The sequence below is a fragment of the Chrysochloris asiatica genome, unplaced genomic scaffold (assembly GCF_000296735.1).
Source record: "Chrysochloris asiatica unplaced genomic scaffold, ChrAsi1.0 scaffold00127, whole genome shotgun sequence".
NCBI classification, from domain to species: domain Eukaryota; kingdom Metazoa; phylum Chordata; class Mammalia; order Afrosoricida; family Chrysochloridae; genus Chrysochloris; species Chrysochloris asiatica.
Window position 1 is genome coordinate 4,600,963 of NW_006408645.1, and position 20,122 is coordinate 4,621,084.

General features: G+C 40.4%; 1 protein-coding gene across 3 annotated transcripts in view; it reads right to left on the bottom strand.

The window, feature by feature from the left end:
• Positions 1–20,122, bottom strand: part of MLH1 (mutL homolog 1) — a 59,578-nt gene that overhangs the window by 9,604 nt on the left and 29,852 nt on the right. For all 3 annotated transcript variants that reach the window (XM_006869164.1, XM_006869166.1, XM_006869165.1), the window contains 2 exons: positions 13,138–13,511; positions 8,807–8,955 (listed from right to left, as the gene is read on the bottom strand). In XM_006869164.1, coding sequence (XP_006869226.1) covers positions 8,807–8,955; positions 13,138–13,511 — 523 coding nt within the window. The remainder of the gene's footprint in view (positions 1–8,806; positions 8,956–13,137; positions 13,512–20,122) is intronic.

Here is a 20,122-nt window from a genome sequence, read left to right on the forward strand (position 1 = left end):
GTGACAATATATTAGAAATAGTTCGAGATGTAATTAACTGGATGGTAGATCTAGAGACATTACCCAGAAAGCAGCACAGAGACACGGAGAGAAAATACGAAAGACAGCTTCAATAACATGGCAGACAAATACGTAACAAGTTCCTAAACAGGCAGGGGTGACGGTAAATATTTGAAGACTATGAAGGCAAAATAAGTAAGACTATCCTAGAAGTGATGAAAGATTCAAGTCTCAGCTCTATAAAGTCCAACAAAACCCCTACCTGACAGACACTGAATGACACCTAAGAGACCTTAAAAGGACTCAGAAAAGAGAGAACTGATAGGTGAGTTTTCAACAGTAGAAGGCAGTGAACAACAGAATAACATCTTCAGTGTACTAATAAAGAATTTTATACTCAGTAAAAATACTTTTTAAAAATACGCAGAATTAAGAGTTTGCCACCAGTTTCCACTAAAGACCGTACTTCAGGCTGACTATGAAAAGACTAAGACAAAGGTTTATAAGCAAATACACTGGAGTCCTGTGTGCTACTGTGGGATAATGCGCTGGACCACAAGCTCAGGTTGAACTGCAAGGTTGGCAGTTCAAACCCCCCAGCCGGTCCTCGGAAACCCTATATAGGGTTGGAACTGGCTTGAAGGCACTTAACAACATACGCAGGTATTATTGATTGAATTGTGTCCCCTCAAATATGTACTAAAACCCTGGCCCCTGTTATGGATATGATCTTATTTGGAAACAGGGGTTTTATTTGTTATGTTAAAGAAGTCATACCAGAGTAGGATGGGTCCTAAACCTCATCACTTCTGAGATATACTGAAACACAAACAGGGGAAGAGGTGCTATGAAACAGACACACATGGCAAATACATACACACCCAAGAATGCCAAGAATTGCTAATAGCTACTGTAAGTTCGAAACTACCAACAGTTCCGCGGGAGAAAGATGAGGCTTTCTGATCCCATAAAGATTTATAGCCTCAGAAACCCTGTACAGGGTCGCTATGGATCAGAACCGACTCCATGGCACATAACAACAGCAACTATAAATTGAAAGAGACAAAAAGGTTCTCCCCAGCGGAGCCAGATTAGACAAAATTAGAGATATACTTAGAAACCCTTGATTTATACTTCTAGCCTTCTGATGTGTGAAAAACTAAATTCCTATCCTTTAAGATCACCCACTCGTGGTATTTTTGTTGCAATAGCACCAGGAAACTAAGGCAATGGGTAACAATGACAATGTGTAATGCAACAATCAAGACATTCACATGGAAAATGTGAACCTCATGCCACAAACATACACACAAATCAATTCCAGGTACACGACAGCCTTAAATATTTAAGACTTTTAGAAGACAATATAAGAATATATTTATCTCAAAGTAGGGAAGGATATCTTTTATAAGGTGAAAAAATCTATTTGTAAAGGACAGATTGAAACAATCTGTAAATATATTAAACCTAAGAATTTCTGTTTCTAAACGAAATTTTCATTTAAAAAAGTTACCACGTAATGAGAGCTAACCTGGGGGAAGATATCTTCATGCAACTGTATAATACCTAGGACAAAATCCTCAAAAACCAACAGAATAAGCAAAACATGTAAAGAAGCACTTATCACATGAGGAAATAAATTGAACTCTACTATTAACCAAAAAGATGCAAATAAAAAACAATCAAATACTGTTTAATAATTACCAAATTGGTAAAACATCCAATATATTATATATTGAGGAGAAATTTTCTGCATGTTGTTGATGGGAATGTAAGTTAATACAATCATGTTGAAAAACAATTGGCATATAATGAGTCATATAATGAACAATGGAATTGAAAGAAAATGAACAATTTCCATTAACTTTTGGGAGCCCCCTTAAATATCCTAGAGCGGCACTTCTCAATCAGTGTACCAAGACATGAATTCTTGGCAGAGGGGACAGGGTAGAAAGGAAACAGAGGGGAGGGGTTTGGAAGAAGGAAGGATGGAAGCATCTTTCAATAGTAGAATGAATGAATAAACGTGCTGTATATTCATGAAGAGGAATCTATTATGCCGAAAAATAAAACCTGAGCTATATGCAACAACCACCACTCATATGCCAGTCTGTCGTACTGTGATGGCTTGAATACTGCAGGAAGCTATGCCAGCGGTATTTTAAATATTAGCAGGGTCATCGGTGGTTGACAGGTTTCAATAGAGTTTGCTAGGATAGTCTAGGAAGGAGAGGTGGAAGTATTAAGAGCTGAACAGTTTCAAAAGGCAGTTTGAGAAGACAAAGTGAAGTATTAAAATGAAATGTGCCAAGACCTAGAATTAGAAAACCAAAAGGGAAGTATTTCTCAAGCTGTAAGAACAGAAGAAAAAAATTCAAGCCTTGACTTGAAATATTGAAGGATTCCACAAGCAAAATATTGAGTGATGCAGAAAACATAAAAAAAAAAAAAAAGATGGAAGGAACACAGAGTCACCATACCAAAAATAAATGGTTGCTGTTCAACCATTTCAAGAGGTAGCATATGATCACGAACTGATGGTACTGAAGGAAGAAGTTCAAGGTATACTAAAGGCACTGGCAAAAACACACAGCTCCAGGAAGTGATGGAATAAAAACAGATGCAGCATTGGAGGTGCTCACTCATCTATGCCAAGAAATTTGGAAGATAGCTACCTGACCAAATAACTGGAAAAGGTCAATATTTGTGTATATTTCAAAGAATGGTGACCTAATGGAATGTGGAAATCATCAGACAATAATCATTAATATCACAATTAAGTAAAACTCTGCTGAAGACAATTTAAACACAGCTGCCATAGTACATTCACAGGGACTTGCCAGAAATGGAAGCCAAATTCAGAAGAGAACATGGAATGAGAGATAGCATTGGTGATACCAGATGATCTTGGCTGAAAGAAGAAAATACCAGAAAAAAGTTTATCTGTTCTTTATTGACTATGCAAAGGTCTTCAGCTGTGTAGATCATGACAAGCTATAGATAACACTGGGAAAAATGTGTGTTCCACAGCACTTAATTGTGCTCATGAAGAAGCTGTATAGTGAACAGCAGGCAGTCATTCAAACAGAACCAAGGGATACTGAATGGTTTAAAATCAGGAAAGCTAGGTGCCATACCTATTAAATCTGTTATGCTGAGAAATTAATCCAAGATGCTGGATTATATGAAGAAGAATGTGGCATCAGGATTGAAGGAAGCATCATTAACAACCTGCAATATGCAGATACACAACCTTGTTTGCTGACATTGAAGAGGACTTAAAATACTGGTAAAGATGAAAGATTATAGGCTTCAGTATGGACTATACCACAATGTAAAAAAAAAAAAAAATCCTCACCAATGGAGCAATCAATAACATCATGATAAATGAAGAAAAGATGGAAGCTGTCAAAGACTTCACTCTGCTTGGATCCACAGTCAATACTCATGGAATCAGTGGACAAGAAACCAAATGACATATTAGGCAAACCTGCTCCAAAGCCTTCTTTAAAGTGTTCAAAACCAAAGATGTCAGTCTGAGAACTAAAGTGTGCCTGACCCTAGCCATGGTATTTTCAAATGCATGTGAAAGTTAGATCACAGAAGAACTGATGCACTTGAATCATAATGTTAGAAGAATACTGAAAGTAACATGGATTGCCAGAAGAACAAACAGATCTGTGTTGCAAGAAGTACAGCCAGAGTGCTTCTCAGAAGCCAGTATGGTAGGACTTTGTCTCTCATATTATCAGGAGGGACCAATCCCTGGAGAAGAGATCATCATGCTGGATGAACTGGAGGCTCAGCAAAGAAGAGGTAGCCCTCCAAGGAGATGGAATGACACAGTGGCATCTAACAATAATAACATATGTAACAAGATGGAATGAACCTTAGGATATACAGAGAGACAGAGAGACATATGAATTGATAGATACATAAAAATAAAAGCAAATTACAGAAAAATATGTATACCCTCAAGGTGCTATGCGTAAGCACTCAGCTATTAACAGGTTAGTGGTCCGAACACATCTGTGGTACTGGGAGAAAAGGCTTATTGATCTGCTTTTGTAAAGATGATAGTCTAGGAAATGCTATGGGGCAGGTATACCCTGTCCTATAGGGTCACTATCATGCTTGGAAAAATGGAGGGTCAATAGAAAAGAGGAAGACGCCCCCCCCGCCCCCCACAAGATGGGATGACAGTGGAAGCAACAACGGGCTCAAATGTAACAGCCGTGAGGATGACGTCCAAGGTTGCTATGATTCAGAACCAACTTGATGGCACCTAACAACCAAGATGTAGGCTCACTACTGAGTCAGAAGTGACATCCCAACATACAAACAACAACGGAACTCCATTTATATAAAATTTAAAACTTGTAAAACTAAACAAATTAGGTATACAAATACAGGTGGTAAATTTATAACAAAATGAATGGAAATAATGACCGCAAAATGTAGGATAGCTGTTACCTCTAGAGGAGGAGGGCAGAGGACAGGGTGGGGAAGAAGCACACAGAGCTTCAAAGATGACCGCAATGTTCTGTCTTAAACAGGTAGGTACTGATCTTATAAATGTGCCTTTTTTTTTCTAACATTTTACTCGCATATTTCTTAACATATGCTTTTGAATTTACCCATATATCTGCATGAACATTCTTTTTAATGAAAGGAATAAAAACATCAGAGTAAAAAAGGGGAGGAAGAGGAAGTGGAGACAACAGCCCCTAGGCTTAGGGACAGCAAGTAGCCTGTCCAGTAAACTTCCACCCCACCTTATTTTTTGTTTTCAGCTTGTGCTCACGTGAATTCTCTGGTTGTTACATAAATTCTGCAGCCCCTCCACAAAGAAAATAGGCACGAATTTTCTTCATTTTTAAAATACTGTTCCTCTCTGTTCCCACTGGAAACTCAATGTGTCTACAGGATGTTCTGCGTAGGCGGGAAAATGATTATTTTACAAGCTGGAGAACATCAAATAATCTTGAATAATGAGGCACTGGAGAAAAGAGCAAACAGCCTCACTAATCCACTAAAAAAGGGTCAGAGATTTTTCCATACAAATTTTCCATGGGACGCTCTGACGCATCCATAGCTACTGGAAGGCAGTTCTGCCAGCACGGGGAGGAGAGCGGGAGGGCTAAGCTCAGCAAGCTCTGGGCCTTCAAAGTTGCTGTTTCTTCCAGGCAGTAAATTAACAAAGCCATGGGAGGCTTTGGGAGGCTTCACAGACCTCTTCAAGGTCTCTTGTCCAGATCGGGAGGACCTATCTTTCATTCCTACTGTAAATGTCCCATTAGCACCAGAAGTCTGTGGGCAAGGCCATACCATTCTACAAAAACCAAAATGAAACAAAACCCTTTTGTGTGTCAAAGCCAAACCACACATCTGAGTTCATAATTTAGATCTTGGGTCCCAGTGTGTTTTTCTGAGAAGCAGCAACTGAAGTCAAACCTGAAGGCTTGGCAACCAGTCGTCTAGTTCCTAACGCTCACTGGCAGAGAAACAGTCTTCAGCAGCTTGTCCACTGGTGTCTTTGCTGTTGCCTAAGACAGTCGAAAAACGATTCCAGCTTACTAACTATCAAGCACATTTCACCAGCTTCCTCTTGGTGGGTTCCGGCTGAACAGGACTGCTTTCTGTTACAGAACTTCTCTCCTTATACCTTACGTTGCAGCCAGTTACTTACTGACTAATCCCCCCATAGCATTGCACTATCCCTCAAGGGTACAGCCCTGGTTCACGCCCCTCACCCTCCACCTCAGAGTTGTTGTTGTTACTGCTGTGGAGTCAGTTCCCACTCACAGAGACCTGTACAAGGCTTCCAAGGAGCAGCTGGTAGGTTTGAACCACTGACCTTGTGGTTAACAGTCCAGTACTTATGATCCAGTACATTTTGTACTGAGGATATTTGATAAATGTTTGCTGAGCTGATTTTGGGCTGATCACCAAAGACCAAGAAAATGGAATTAAGATGTGGATAGCTACAGGCTAAAAATGTTAAGTACATTTTCACATTAATATGAATATAGCAAGTAGCTTATGACATTCTCTATCTTCATCAATTAACAGATCAAAACTATGGGAATAGCAATGAGTAAGTTCAGTTATCATTTCCTAATTCCATGGATACTGGGCCTCCCAAAATTATAAAATAAATAAGCTCATTTGTTAATCAAAACTGTGCCTAACAGAGACCATAAACCCACCAAACTCAAGAGAGCTGTCAGATTGAGAGTACAACTTTGACAACCACTCAGGGTAAGGGTTCTAGGGTTCTGTCTTCCAGTCTGTTCCTCTCAATCACCCACTCATGCTGTGAGCAAATAGCCACTGAGCACACGCCAGGCCCTCCACAGTGAAGGATCCTTGCCCTGGTCCTCCTTGTAGCCTCTTCTGTGCACCATAGCCCTAAGCTGGGGAAAGCTGGCTGTCTTTGAGTTGCATGTAGTACAGGGCTTTTTGTGAAGTCCAGATTTCCTGGGGTCCACCATTCACCTAAATAGACCTGTTTGCTTCCTGATGGGGTCCCACCTCTAGACCAGGAAAGAAGGACGAAATGCTTCCCCTGTCATGGCGTATTCTCAGTTGTACTTACTTGTGATTATCTGAATGATGTGCCCAGAGCAGAGGTTTCTCCCCTTTATCAGTGTTGTGGAGCTCACAAAACAGGTACAGGTATCTTAGGTGTTCATCACAACAGCCTAGTGACAGCTGTGTTTATACCTTCATTTTACAGATCAGGAAAATGAGACCCAAAAAGGTGAACACACTTCCCACGGGCTTCTGAGTGGAAGTTCGTCTAGCTCTGGAGGAGGAGCTCATTCTACTTGCCACAGCCCAGAGGCACCTCCCTCTGTAAGATCCTATAGTGCGGGTATCTGAAAAGACCTCAGTCTCGGTCAACAGGATCAGATTCACAGGATGGGCTCAGTCTCACACAGGTGGCTGAACTGGTTTTGCATATAAATAAAAGGTTCTCTTCCTGTCATGCCAGTAACCACCACTATCACCAAGGTATGGACCTTGACCGTGTTTGATTGCTGGGATGTTACAACTACCCTACACTCTCCATTCCATTTCCCTTATCTTTAAAACGGGGTTAACAGCACTGTCCTGCCACCTTCACAAGACTATTCTAGAATTAAATGACATACCATGTATCAATGTACAATTTTACCTTTAGCAATGGAATCCAAATCTGATCAAAGTTGTCCCAGGCTAGTTATACAAGATATTGAAATCAGTTTCAAACAACTCAGGAATTAACTGGAATTATAACATTACATATTCTACTTTGTCTGAGGGATACAAGCCCTTAAAGAAAACTTGGTAAATTCCACATGAGGGAGTTTGTTGCTAAATAAATCCAGTAACACCCCTACCCCCTTGAAAGTCAGTAACAGAGGGAGAGAGCAACTACCGCACATTCTCATGGAAATGAAAATCAGAAGTTATATGGCAGACACTTCTAGAACTGACAAAGCCTTAGTCCCAGAGTGTTTATACCCTTCTCAAAAACACCCCAAACCCAAAAGCTACTGCCACCAGGTCGATTCTGGCTCATAGTGACCCTGTAAGAAACAGCAAAACTATACCACGGGGTCCTCCATGTCTTGTGGATTCGAACTGCTGACCTTTTGGTTACCAGTCGAGTACTTAAATTACTGCACAAGCAGGGTTCATTGGGAGGTTGCAAGCCAACCCAACCCACTGCTGTCAATTCAATTCTGCCTCACAGCAACCCGACAGGACAGAGCAGAACTAGTCCCTAGGGTTTTCAAGGCCAGAAATCTCTGAGGCAGAATGCTTACTCTTTCTCTCACAGATCAGCCGGTTAGCAGCCCCAATGCTTCACTCATTGTGCCACCAGTGCTCACTGAGAGGTGACTAAACAAACCCACTACCATTGTTGTGATTCTGATTCTTATATAGACCTATGAGATTGTCTGAGATTGTCCATCTATGAAAGCACACAGCCTCATCTTTCTCCTGAGAGGCGGATGGTGAGTTTGAACGGTTGATCTTGAAGTTAGCAGCCCAATGCCTAACCCACAGCACCACCAAGGCTCCTTATGGGAGGTTGACTGTTGTTGTTGAGTGTCATCTAAGTCAATTCTGACTCATAGCGACCCTGTATAGGGTTTCTAAGGAGCGGCTGGTGGGTTTGATCCACCAACCACTAACTAAAGTTAGTTTTGAAGTAACAGGGACCAAAATTAACTGCTACAGTCAGGTATTTTCAAAGCCATTTCTGAGGAAGATGATGATTTTTAATCTAAGCTTTATCATCAAGACACTAAAATATCTATTGATTCCTTATTCTGTCCCATGTGTTTCACTTACATTTTACTTCTAATCAATACAGCAATCTTTAAGATGGATAAAATTCATTTCCTTTTACTGATGAAGAAAAATGAGGAGCCAGGATTTACACACAGGGCTACCTTAAATGACTATTCCTTTTTAGCAATACCACATTCTATCTGAGCCACAGGTTAAGATCCCACTGTCCTTTGCTACAGAAAAAAACTAAGGATTATTTAAATGCCTGCTTCACTCTGACTCGCACGTCTTAATGAAAATAGCACTTAATTTTAACTAAAACATACAGAGACTATTTTTCTCTTCTCTCCCAGTTGGCAGGTGTCTTCAAGCTGCTATTTAATAGATGTCGGTAAATAAAGGATGGTTTTCCCAGCAAACTACAGTGACCTTCCTGAAAACACACTTTTTGCATTTCCAAAAACTTAATGGCAGCCACTCAGACATATGGAGTCCCTGGCAGTCCTTAGCATGTACGTACTCTCATGTCCCCGCTCGTTAATTTCTTCCTGGAGAGTCAGCACACTAGTGAGGTTAATAATTCTTCTCCGGGGAGTACAGGCTGCTGTCATTTGCTTTTGAGAATCATCTTCCACCATTTCTACATCAGAGTTTTCCCGAAGTCTCTTTCTGCAATGAAGAAAAGAGATGGGCAGATCATTAATTAAAAAAATTTTTTTTTTTTAATAAAAGGAGTCACCTTTTGTGTGTTGAGTTATGGAGAAGGAAACAGCTTCTCTGTGACGAATTTGCACATTTGCAGAAGGATTGCTGTGTTGCTAGCTGACCAGCAAGATCACTTTGTTCTCCTGAACACTGCCTTTTTGATAACTCCCAGATCTCTGCAGCTGGCCATGCAGCTGCACCTAGCAGCAGGACTAGCCACAGGACATTGGGCAAGGAAACTGAACTTGCCAAGTATCATTCATTCATTCCTCCATCTAACCATCCATCCAACAATCTAAGTACCAGCTACAAAGAGCAATGAACAAAGCAGACCAGCCTACCCTCATGAAGTTCACCTTTCAGTGGGGGAGTCAAACAGCAAACAAAATAGCCAAATTCATGTAGTGACAAAGTGCTACAAAGAAAACAGAACAAGTTAATGTAGAAGAATGGTAACAGGTGAGAAGAGGGGGAATTTCAGACTAAATGGATAATGAAGGCCTCTGGCAAGAGGCAATATTCTAGCTGGTACTGAGAGATAAGAAGCCAGCCCATTCCTAGACTGAGGTAATGGCAAGGCCAGGCCAAGTGGAAAAACAGCTCAGTTGATTTAGGAACAGCCACAAGACCAATGTGGATGTGAATGGCAGGGAAAGTGGTGGGCAGGAGGGAGGGCACGTGAAGGACTCAGTTTTATCCCACGTGCACCGGGAAACCATTGAAAGGTTTTCAGCGAAGAGTGCACAATGGGATTTTCAGTTTAAAATGATTCTTGTGACTATTGTGTGGAGAATCATTCATTCCCTGAGTTGACCCTGTTGGGCTGCTGAGAACATTACATGAGATAATTATATCAAGGAACTGGCACCTAGTAGCTACTCAGTAGTAAACATACACTTCCTTTATTTTTCTCTGGAAAAATTCATTAAAGGTCATCTAGAAAAAAAAAAAAAAAAAAGCTAAAGAGGATAGAGAGAAACACTGTAAATTGATGATATATGGAGGGGATAATAATCAATGTAATGAAACAAGCTATATGAATGGTTGAATGTGAAGCTGATGATGTGCCCTGTAAACTTTCACTCAATCCAAAATAAAAACATTTAATTAAAAAAAAAAAAAAGGTCATCTAGAAAGACTGACTCAGAAGAAAATCTGAACACAGAGAAGTTAAGTCAGTTGTCCATGTTCAGATGGGCAATTAGTGGCGGGGATTTGATATTCAGCAATTAGGTACAAAGTAAAAAGACAGAAAAGAAAAACAAGACCAAAACGGATGTCAGAAGAGACTCTGAAACTTACGCCCGAGCACACAGAGAAGCTAGAGCAACTACAAGAATGAGAAAGTAACAGAGCTGAACAAAATCTCTCAAAGGACAGCTTGAGAAGACAAACTAAAGTATTATAATGAAATGTGAAAAAACTTGGAGTTAGAAAACCAAAATGCTGAAAGAACTGCTGAAAAAATTTCAACCCTTGGGTTGCAAAATTGATGGACTCCTGGTATTGCACTGTATGATAAGCACTGAACTGCTAACCACAAGGTCAGCAGTTCAAATCCACCAGCTGTTTCTCGGTAACCCTATACAGAGTTGCTGAGTCAGAAGTGACTTGATGTACTTAACAAAAACAACAACATGGGCAAAATATTGAATGGCACAAGAAACATCAAAAGAAGATGGAAGGAATACAGACAGTCATTGCACCAAAAGAACTGGTCCATAGCCAATCGTTTCAAGAAGTACCATACTATTAAGAACTGATGGTATTGAAGGAAATCTAAGCTGCAGTGAAAGCATCAGGAAAAACAAGCCTCCAGGAATTAAAAGAATACAAACGGAAATGTTTCAACAAACTGAGACACCTTTGGAAGGGCTCACTAGCCTATGCCAAGAAATTTGGAAGATAGTTTACCTGGCCAGCTGACTAGAAGAAAACCATATTTGTGCACACTGCAAAGAAAGGTGACTCAACAGAAGACGAGAATCACTGAATACCATTAATATCACACACAATAAAATTTTTCTAAAGATCATTGTTGACTCTGCAAAGGCATTCAACTATGTGGATCATGACAAACAATGGACAGATGGATAATATTGTGAAGAACAGTTATTTCAGAACATTGAATTGTGCTCATGAGGAACCTGTCTTGGTCAACACAGACCAAGAGGCGGTTGTTCAAACAAAAAAAAGGGAACTGAATTATTTTAAACTAGAAAAGGTGTGCATCAGGGTTGCATCCTTTCCCTATACTTACACAATCTGTATACTGACTAAATAATCTGAGATGCTGGATTATAAGAAGAAGAACTTAGCATCAGGATTGGAGAAAGACTAATATGCAGATGACACAACCTTGCTTACTGGAAGCAAGAATGACTTAAAATACTTACTGATGAAGATCAAAAACTATAGCCTCCAGTATGGATCGCAACTCAATGTAAGAAAACAAAAATCCTTACAATTAGACCAATAAATAACATTATAATTGTTGTTGTTAAATGCCATTGAGTCAGTCCTGATCCACAGCTACCCTGTAGAGGGTTTCCAAGGAGCAGCTTGTGAGTTTGAACACCTAACAACACCAACCTTGCAGTTCAAACTGACCTTTCGGTCCAGTGCACTATCTCACAGCGAATGGAGAAAAAAGTGAAGTCGTGAAAGACTTCATTTTGCTTGGGTCCATAATTAACACTCATGAAAGCAGTAGTCAAGCAATCAAGGACTCAGTTTTATCCCATGTGCACTGGGAAGCCACTGAAAGGTTTTCAGCGAAGAGTACACAATGGGATTTTTAGTTTAAAATGAAAGCAGTAGTCAAGCAATCAAAAGATGTATTGCACTGGGCAAATCTGCTACATAAGACCTCTTTAAAGTGTTCAAGAGCAACGACATCAGTTTGAGGACTAAGGTGTGCCTGACCCAAGCTATGGTATTTTCAATACCTTTACACATGTAAAAATTGGACAATAAATAAGAAAACCATACTAGTATCATTTGAATTATGGTGTTGGCGAATAATATTGAAAGTGCCATGGACTACCTAGAGAACAAGTAAATCTGCATTGAGAGAAGTTCAGCCATAATGTTCCTTAGAAGCCAGGATGCTGAGACTTTGTCTCTCATTCTTTGGATGTGTTGTCAGCACGGATCAGTCCCTAGAGAAGAATATCATGGTTGGTAAAGCAGAGGGTCAGCGAAAAAAAGCAAGAGCTTCAATGAGAAGGATTGGCACAGTGACAGTAACAATGGGCTCAAACATAACAACTGTGAGGAGGGCACAGGACTGAGCAGTGTTTCATTGTGTTGTGCAAAGGATCACTATGAGTTGGCACCAACTGGACGGCACCCAACAACACCAACCAAGCAGATGAGCAGCCATGGGCAAATGCCTTAACACTAAGCTCCAGGCTCAGTACCTGTGAACACAGAGGAAAGAGTATCTGCCCACCTCACAGACTTCAGATAAGATCTAGACAGTACTTAAAGGTCACAGTGGAAATTCTTAACAACAGCTTTTATCCTATTACTCTTTTAGCTCCCTTCTCCAGCAAATGTTACCACTGGCTCACATACTTCGGGGAAGTTTGATGAACTGGATAAAGAATCATATCAGCTTTTCTGTTCTTCATAAGTGCCATCGAGTTAGTTCTGACCCACAGTGACTGCACATTGGGTTCCTAGGGAATGGCTGCTGAGTTTGAACCTCCAACCTTTCGGTTAACAGTACAATGCTTATCCTACAGTGTCACACCAGGGCTGGGTCAGGAATGGGTGCTTTGTCTGAAAGAAGCTGTGGATAGGATGAAAGAGAATCTCCCAAGATTTTAGGTCTCTCTTTGGCTATCCCTGGTGTTAAGGCTTTACCAAATATAAAGGCTCAACGTTCTGATATTTTTCTGATGAGTGTTTAACTAATGCTTTGAACCATGGATATTAAGATATTTCAAAGGACACCATGGTGTATGACTCTCAAATCCATGGTCAAGGGCATACAGTGGACAAGGCCACAGCACTGTCCCAGTGGAAGCACAGGGCAAGTGAGACGGACAGAAGATGCAAGTGGTCCCTGAAAAGTGAAAGTGAGAAGGTAGTTTTATTAAAGAACAGAAGATGCAGCTGTACTTTGCCAAAGGGCCATACCTGGGGTTGCCAGGGCTAGAAGCGGGCCCTCTCTTTTCTGACGTTTCTAAAGTCTCCTTGGTTGCCTCCTTTTCTGAGCCCTGGCGCTGAGCAGCCATTTCAGTAGGGGCTGGGAGTTCGAGCATCTCCTCATCTTGCTGTTTGGCCCCGCCAAGAGGACCCTCTGTGCTGTCTTCTGGGACTAGGGCCTGGGGCTGGCTGGCCAGAGCCTTTCTCACAGGCTGCAGAAAGGCATCAAGTTTCTGTTCCCGGGAATCTGTACGAACCATCTGGTGGGCATAGACTTTGTCTCCACTTCCAGACGAAGAGGATGTGGTACCCATTGTAGCCTTAACCACCTCCCCAGAGGGGCCAGCAAGTCCTGGTAGGAAAGTCTGTATCAAAAAAGAAGGCAGTGGACAGACTCAGAGTATAAAGCATAAGACTTCCAAAATGGAGTATTAGAAAACTAGAGCCAAGTACAATTTTCATTATAATTATGATACAGCGGCAATTCTGATTAAATTTTAGAGTATAAAATAAAACATTTATCAGTACAGAGTTTTAAGCAGGAATATGGTGGCGTAAACAGACCACATTCTGACCTTTACCCACAAATACAGTAAGAAATACAACAAGGAAGCAGAGCTTGGCACCGAGGGACTCTGAGTCAGGGAGTAGAGGAAAGTAGCAGAGAACTATAGATGGGCAAGAAATCAATGACTCAGCAAGATGTACACAGTAGAAAAACTGCTTCTCCCACTCCCCCTGCACCTCCCCCCTAGTGAGACAGGGTCATCAGCTGCTATGAACTGAGGAAGTGGATCCAGAAAAATAGTCTGCTTCCTTAAGAACCACAGCTCCTGCCCTGCACAAATAGATTAAGACCGCAAACTTCTGCTCTATACTCGAGGCAGACCTCCCTGGTGGCCCATTGGGAGAGTAACAGCACCTTTCCCACCTGGACACTGCAGGCTACAAGTCTACTGCAAATTTCTACAGAAGGCCTGTACAGTGGGGTCAGCCCGTGTATCATCTCCAGCTGACCTGCCTCCCTGTGCATCTCTTAGCTCTGGCCTCTGAAACCAATAGGACAAACCTCCTAGCGAGTCAACACAGGTCTGCCCACTCCCTCTTCTAGTCAGTACTCAGGACTGCAGACTGAGGCTGCTGTGTGCTGGAAAGCAGCCATCTTTAGTGGACAGTACACTCACAGACAATATACAGAATGTTCCTACAGAGGAGTCAGAAGGTGGATCAGAATTACTGGGACACTGAAAAAAACAAGACAGATCTCTGGAAGGTACAATGAAGGAGTACCAGCCCCTCCAACCCCTGAATGCCAGTTTACATATAAGCAGCCTCCACAGAGAAGGCAAGAAAGCCCAGGCAAAACTGGAGGGCAATACACAGCCCTGGAGGCGCCTAGCGGGGTGTGGGTTTTCCCTTAAAAACATGTTGTAGAAACAAAGAAAGAAAGGCTTAATAACCTAAAAGGGCTGTGCTTCCTGGTGGACAGATTGACTAATGCATAATATCGCAACTGAGTGACAGGTCCCTCTGGTAGACACCGTGATCACAGCACTTTCTGTAGTATATTGTTAAATGCCACTGAGTCGGTTCCATGTATAGGTGTCCAAGGATAGGCTGATGGGTTTGAATTGCCGACCTTGTGGATACCATGCAGCGCCACATTGGTATGCTTGGGAGTAACTGATTATTGCAAATCAAAATCTGGACCTTCCAAATCCTAATTAAGCCAGTAAGGGAGACGAAGGTATCACAAAGAGAGAGGGAAGACAGTAAAAGATAGAAGGCTCTTCCTAAGAATTTTTTTTTGCAGGAATCATTGTGAGCAAAAACACACTGTGAAGAACCGAACATGTCTGAAAATTCCAGTTCCCCACAAAAAAGTCACAATACACACAAAGGACAGAGAAATAACAGCTCACTGAAACAAGCATAACAAAGGGAATGAATGTGCATCTAGGGATGAGGAAATAATGAAAAAGGGAATCCCATACAACAACACTGTTGTTGCTGTTAAGTGCTTTTGAGTCACTTTTGACTCATAGTGACCCTGTAGAGGGTTTCTGAGAAGCAGCTGGTGAATTTGAACCATTGACCTTGTTGGCTCCAACGACCCTGCGGTCCAGTGCTAATCTTACAGGACTTTAATAAGGGAAAATATAGACAAAGACTTAAAAGAAATAGGGAAATCAAAGTACAAACAAAATGGGTACCTAAAAAAATGATATTACAACTAAATGGAACAATAACTGAAAAGGGAAACACAATACAAAGATTTAAAAATAGATTTAAGCAGAAGAAAGAATCAGCAAATTAAAAGATACAACAGTTAAAATTACAGGTGATGAAGAGCAACAAGAATGAAGGCTCAAGCAGGCTGAGCACAATTTAATACAATTACTAGACAACAACCATTTCAAGAGGTAGCATGTGATCAAGAGCCAATCATCCTGAAGGAAGAAGTCCAAGGTGCATTGAAGGCACTGGCAAAGAATAAGGCACTTGATGGGAATTGATGGAATACAAATTTAAATCTTTCAACAAACTGATGCAGCATTGGAGGCACACGCTCATCTAGACCAAGAAATTTGGAAGACAACTACCTGGCCAACTAATTGGAAAAGATCCTTACTTGTGCCCATTCCAAAGACAGGTGACTGAACAGAAAGCAGAAATCATCAGACAATACCACTGATATCCCATGTGAGTAAAGTTTTACTGAAGGTAATACAAAAATGGCTGCAACCGTACACTGACAGAAACCTCCAGAGGTTCAAGCCAGATTCAGAAGAGGCCATGGTACGAAGGACATCACTGCTGATGTCAGATGGATCTTGGCTGAAAACAGAAACTACCAGAAAGATGTTTACCTATGCTTTTTGACTACGCAAAGGCTTTGGATTGTGTGGATCATGACAAGCTATGGATAACATTGCAAAGTATGAGTATTCCAGAACACTTAATTATGCTCATGAGGAATCTGTACATGGACCACAAGAGGCAGTTGTTCAAACAAAATAAGGAAACACCAAATGGTTTAAAATTAGGAAAGGTGTATGCCAGGGTGGTATTCTTTCACCATACTTATTCACTCTGTATGCTGAGCAAATAATCTACGAAGTTGAATTATATGAAGAAAACACGGCATCAGGATTAGAGGAAGACTCATTAACAACCTGTGATATGCAGATGATACAACATTGCTTGCTGAAAGCAAAGGAGACTTAAAAGTACTTACTGATGAAGATTAAAGACCATAGCCTTCGGTAAGGGTTGCACCTTAATGTAAAGAAAACAAAAAGTTCTCACCACTGGACCAACAAATAACATCCATATAAACAGAGAAAAGACTGAAGTTATCAAAGACTTCATTTTGCTCATATCAACCATTGACACTCATGGAAACAGCAGTCAAGAACCAAAGAATATATAGCATTAGTCAAATCTGCATAAAAGACCTCTTTAAAGTGTTGAAGAGCAAAGATGTTAAGTTTGAGGACTAAGGTATGCGCCCGATCCAAGCCATGGTATTTTCAATAACCTCATATGCATGTGAAAGTTGGACAGTGAATACGGAAGACCATAGAAGAACTGATGCATTTGAGTTATGGTGTTGGAGAAGAACACTGAAAGTACCATGGACTGCAAAAAGAACAAACAGCTGTGCGTTGGACGAAGTACACCCAGAGTGCTACTTGGAAGCCAGGGTGGCCAGACTTTGTCTCTCATACTTCAGCCATATCATCAGGAAGGACCAGTCACTGGAAAAGGATATCATGTGTGGTAAAGTGGAGGGCTGGAAAAAGAAAAAGAGGAAGACCCCCCAAAAAGATGGATTGCCACAGTGGAAACAAAGATAGGCTCAGGCGTAGCAACAATTGTGAGGTTGGCCCAGGACTGGGTAGTGTTTCGTTCTGCTCTGCATAGGGTTGTTATGAGTTGGTATCAACTCGATGGCACCTAACAGCAACAACAATAATTAGACAAAAAGAAACCTAGTATATGTATCATGCAAATTCCAGAGATGAGACAGAGATAAAGGGAAAGAAAGACTTCTTGAAGAAATACAAGGGGACTTTAAAATGTTCACGGAAAATGGAATTAAAAGATAGGGTATTTTTTCATGAACTTTATGAAGCCCTCTGGTAATGAAAGAAAAATTTCCCAATCTAATAAAAGATAAAAATCTACAAATCTAAGAAACTCAAATAATTCCAAGCAGGATGAGCCCAAAGAGATCTACACCAACATACATCCTAGTTAGTCTCACAAAACTTAAAGAGAAAAAGAAAATCTGACAACAGTGAGAAAGAAGTAAACAGTTATATATAAACGGTCTTCAATAAGATTAAATGCTGATTTCTCCTCAAAAACACTGGAGGCCAGAAGGCAGTGGAATGCTATATTTAAAGCGCTGAAAGAAAAAACCTAATCAAGAATACTATACTCAGCAAAACCATCCTTCAAAAATTAAGGTGAAATTAAGACATTCCCAAACAAAAAGAAGCTGAGAGTTCCTACTCCCCAGACCGACCTCACACAACATACTAATAGGCATTCTGCATATGGACGGGAAAACACACTATCAAATAAATAAAAGATCTCTAAGAAAGTAAAATATATGAAAAAATATAATGCCTAGTAATAAGGTCTCACGTTTGATAATTCTAAATATTTTGTTCTTCATGTTTTTTTAGTAACAAATGTATAAAAAGCAAAGAGAAAACTCTGTTATAAGGTACAAGAGTATAAAGACACAATTAGTGATAACAACCACAAAAGGGAAAGAGAAAAATGATACCCACACAGAATTTCTAGTATGTTACTGAAGTTAAGTTGGTAACAACTTACCCTAGACTGTTATAAATACAAGGTGTTAAATGCAGTATTCATGGTAATCACTAAGGAAACATGAAAAATATTCAGAGAAGGGAAGGAGAAGAAAACCAAAAAGGCTCATTACAACAAATCAACTAAATAAAAAAAACAAGCAGTAGTTAAGGACCAAGACAAAGAAGGCTTAACACACACAAAAACCAAAGAACTGATTGTAATCACTGCAATGAAACGAAATTCAATAGGATGGATGTAAAACTGATGTTCTCCCATGTAAACCCACATAATTCAAAATAAAAACTTAAAAAATCAAAACAAAAAACCAAAGAACTAAATGGAATTAGTAAGTCACTTTTTATCAGTAATTGCATTAAATGCTCCAGAGTGGCAGAATGAATTAAAAAAATAACATGATCCAACTAAATGCTATTTATAACAGACACACTTTAAACAGGACACAAATAGCTTGAAAGTGAAAGGATGAAAAATATTACACGCAAATATTAACCAACAGAGTTGGAGTGGTAATCTCAATAAGACAGAGCATATTTTAGGACAGAATCTGTTAGAAGATTTTTCTCATTTTTAGTGAGAAAAAAAATCAATCAAGATTAAACAATCATAAATATGTATGCAATCACCTCCAAGGCACCTAAAAATATACAGCGAACTCTGACAGGCTTAAATGGGAAATGGACATTACTAACAACACCACCAAAAAAGTTGAAATCTTCAGTACACCAATTTTAACATTGGGCAGAACGTCAAGAAGTATCAATAAGAAAACAGAAGACCTGAATAACACTATAAACTAACTAGACTAAACAAGTATACATATATGTATGTAGTATTATTGTTGTTAAGTGCCCTTGAGTCGATTCTGACACACAGTGACTCTGTATAGGGTTTCCAAGGAGCAGCTGGTGGGTTTGAACTGCCGAGCTTGTGGTTGGCAGTCCAGTGCTGATCCTCCAGCGCCACAGCAGGCATTCATGTACATGAAAGATCCCACCTCAAGGCAGCACAACATACATTTTGCTCCAGAGCACATGGATATGGATCATTCTCTAAGACACACCTCATTTTAGGTCACAGAGAAAGCCTTGAGAAATTTTAAAAGACTGAAACCACACAGAGTGTTTTCTCTGACCACAATGGGGTCAGAGAAAAAAAGGACACGTTCTTACAAGCATAAAACCTACCACACCACACTAACTCCAGAGAAAATACAAAGTCTCAACAGACCTTAAAAAGTAAGACAAAATTTGTGATCAAAATCTACCACCACCAACAAAAAGACCTGGATCATATGGCTTCACTGGGAAATTCTACCAAACATTAAGCAAAGAATCAACACCAATACTGTTCAAACTCATTCAACAGATAGATAAGGAAGGGTGTCGACAAGGTGGTTCTGACTCCTAGAGGCCCTATACTCAACAGAACCATACACAGCCCAGTCCTGCACAATGCTCACAATCTTTTCTGTGTTTAAGCCCACAGCTGCAGTCCTTTGTCTACCTAGCTCCTTAAGGGTTTTCCTCTCTTTCAAGGACGCTCTACTTTCTTTAAGGATGTCCAAAGCATGTAAGACAAAATTAATCCTAGCTTTTGAGAATTCTAGTTGCACTTCTTCTAAGACAGCTTTGTTCATTCTTTTGGCAGTCCATGACATATTTAATATTCTTCACAAACACCATAATTCAAAGACATCGATTCTTTTTTAGTGTCCCTTTCTCATTGTCCAGATTTCACATGTATACGAGGTAACGGAAAATACTATGGCTGGGGTCAGGCGCACTTTAGTCCTCCTGCCTAAGACTGTACTTAACATCTCGAGACCCTTGTTGCTTTCATTCCCCACTGCCTCCGGTGACAACCCCCCTCGTGCAGGCTGGTCCTGCAGCACAAGACCTCTTTAAAGTGTTGAAGAGCAAAGATGGCAGTTTGTGGATTAAGGTGCACATGATCCAAACCATGGTATTTTCAATAACCTCAATGCATGTGAAAGTTGCATAATGAATAAAGAAGAAGACCATAGAAGAGTTGATGTACTTCAGTTATGGTGTTGGAGAAGAATATGAAAAATGCCATGGACTGCCTAAAGAACAAACAAATCTGTGTTGGAAGAAATACAGGC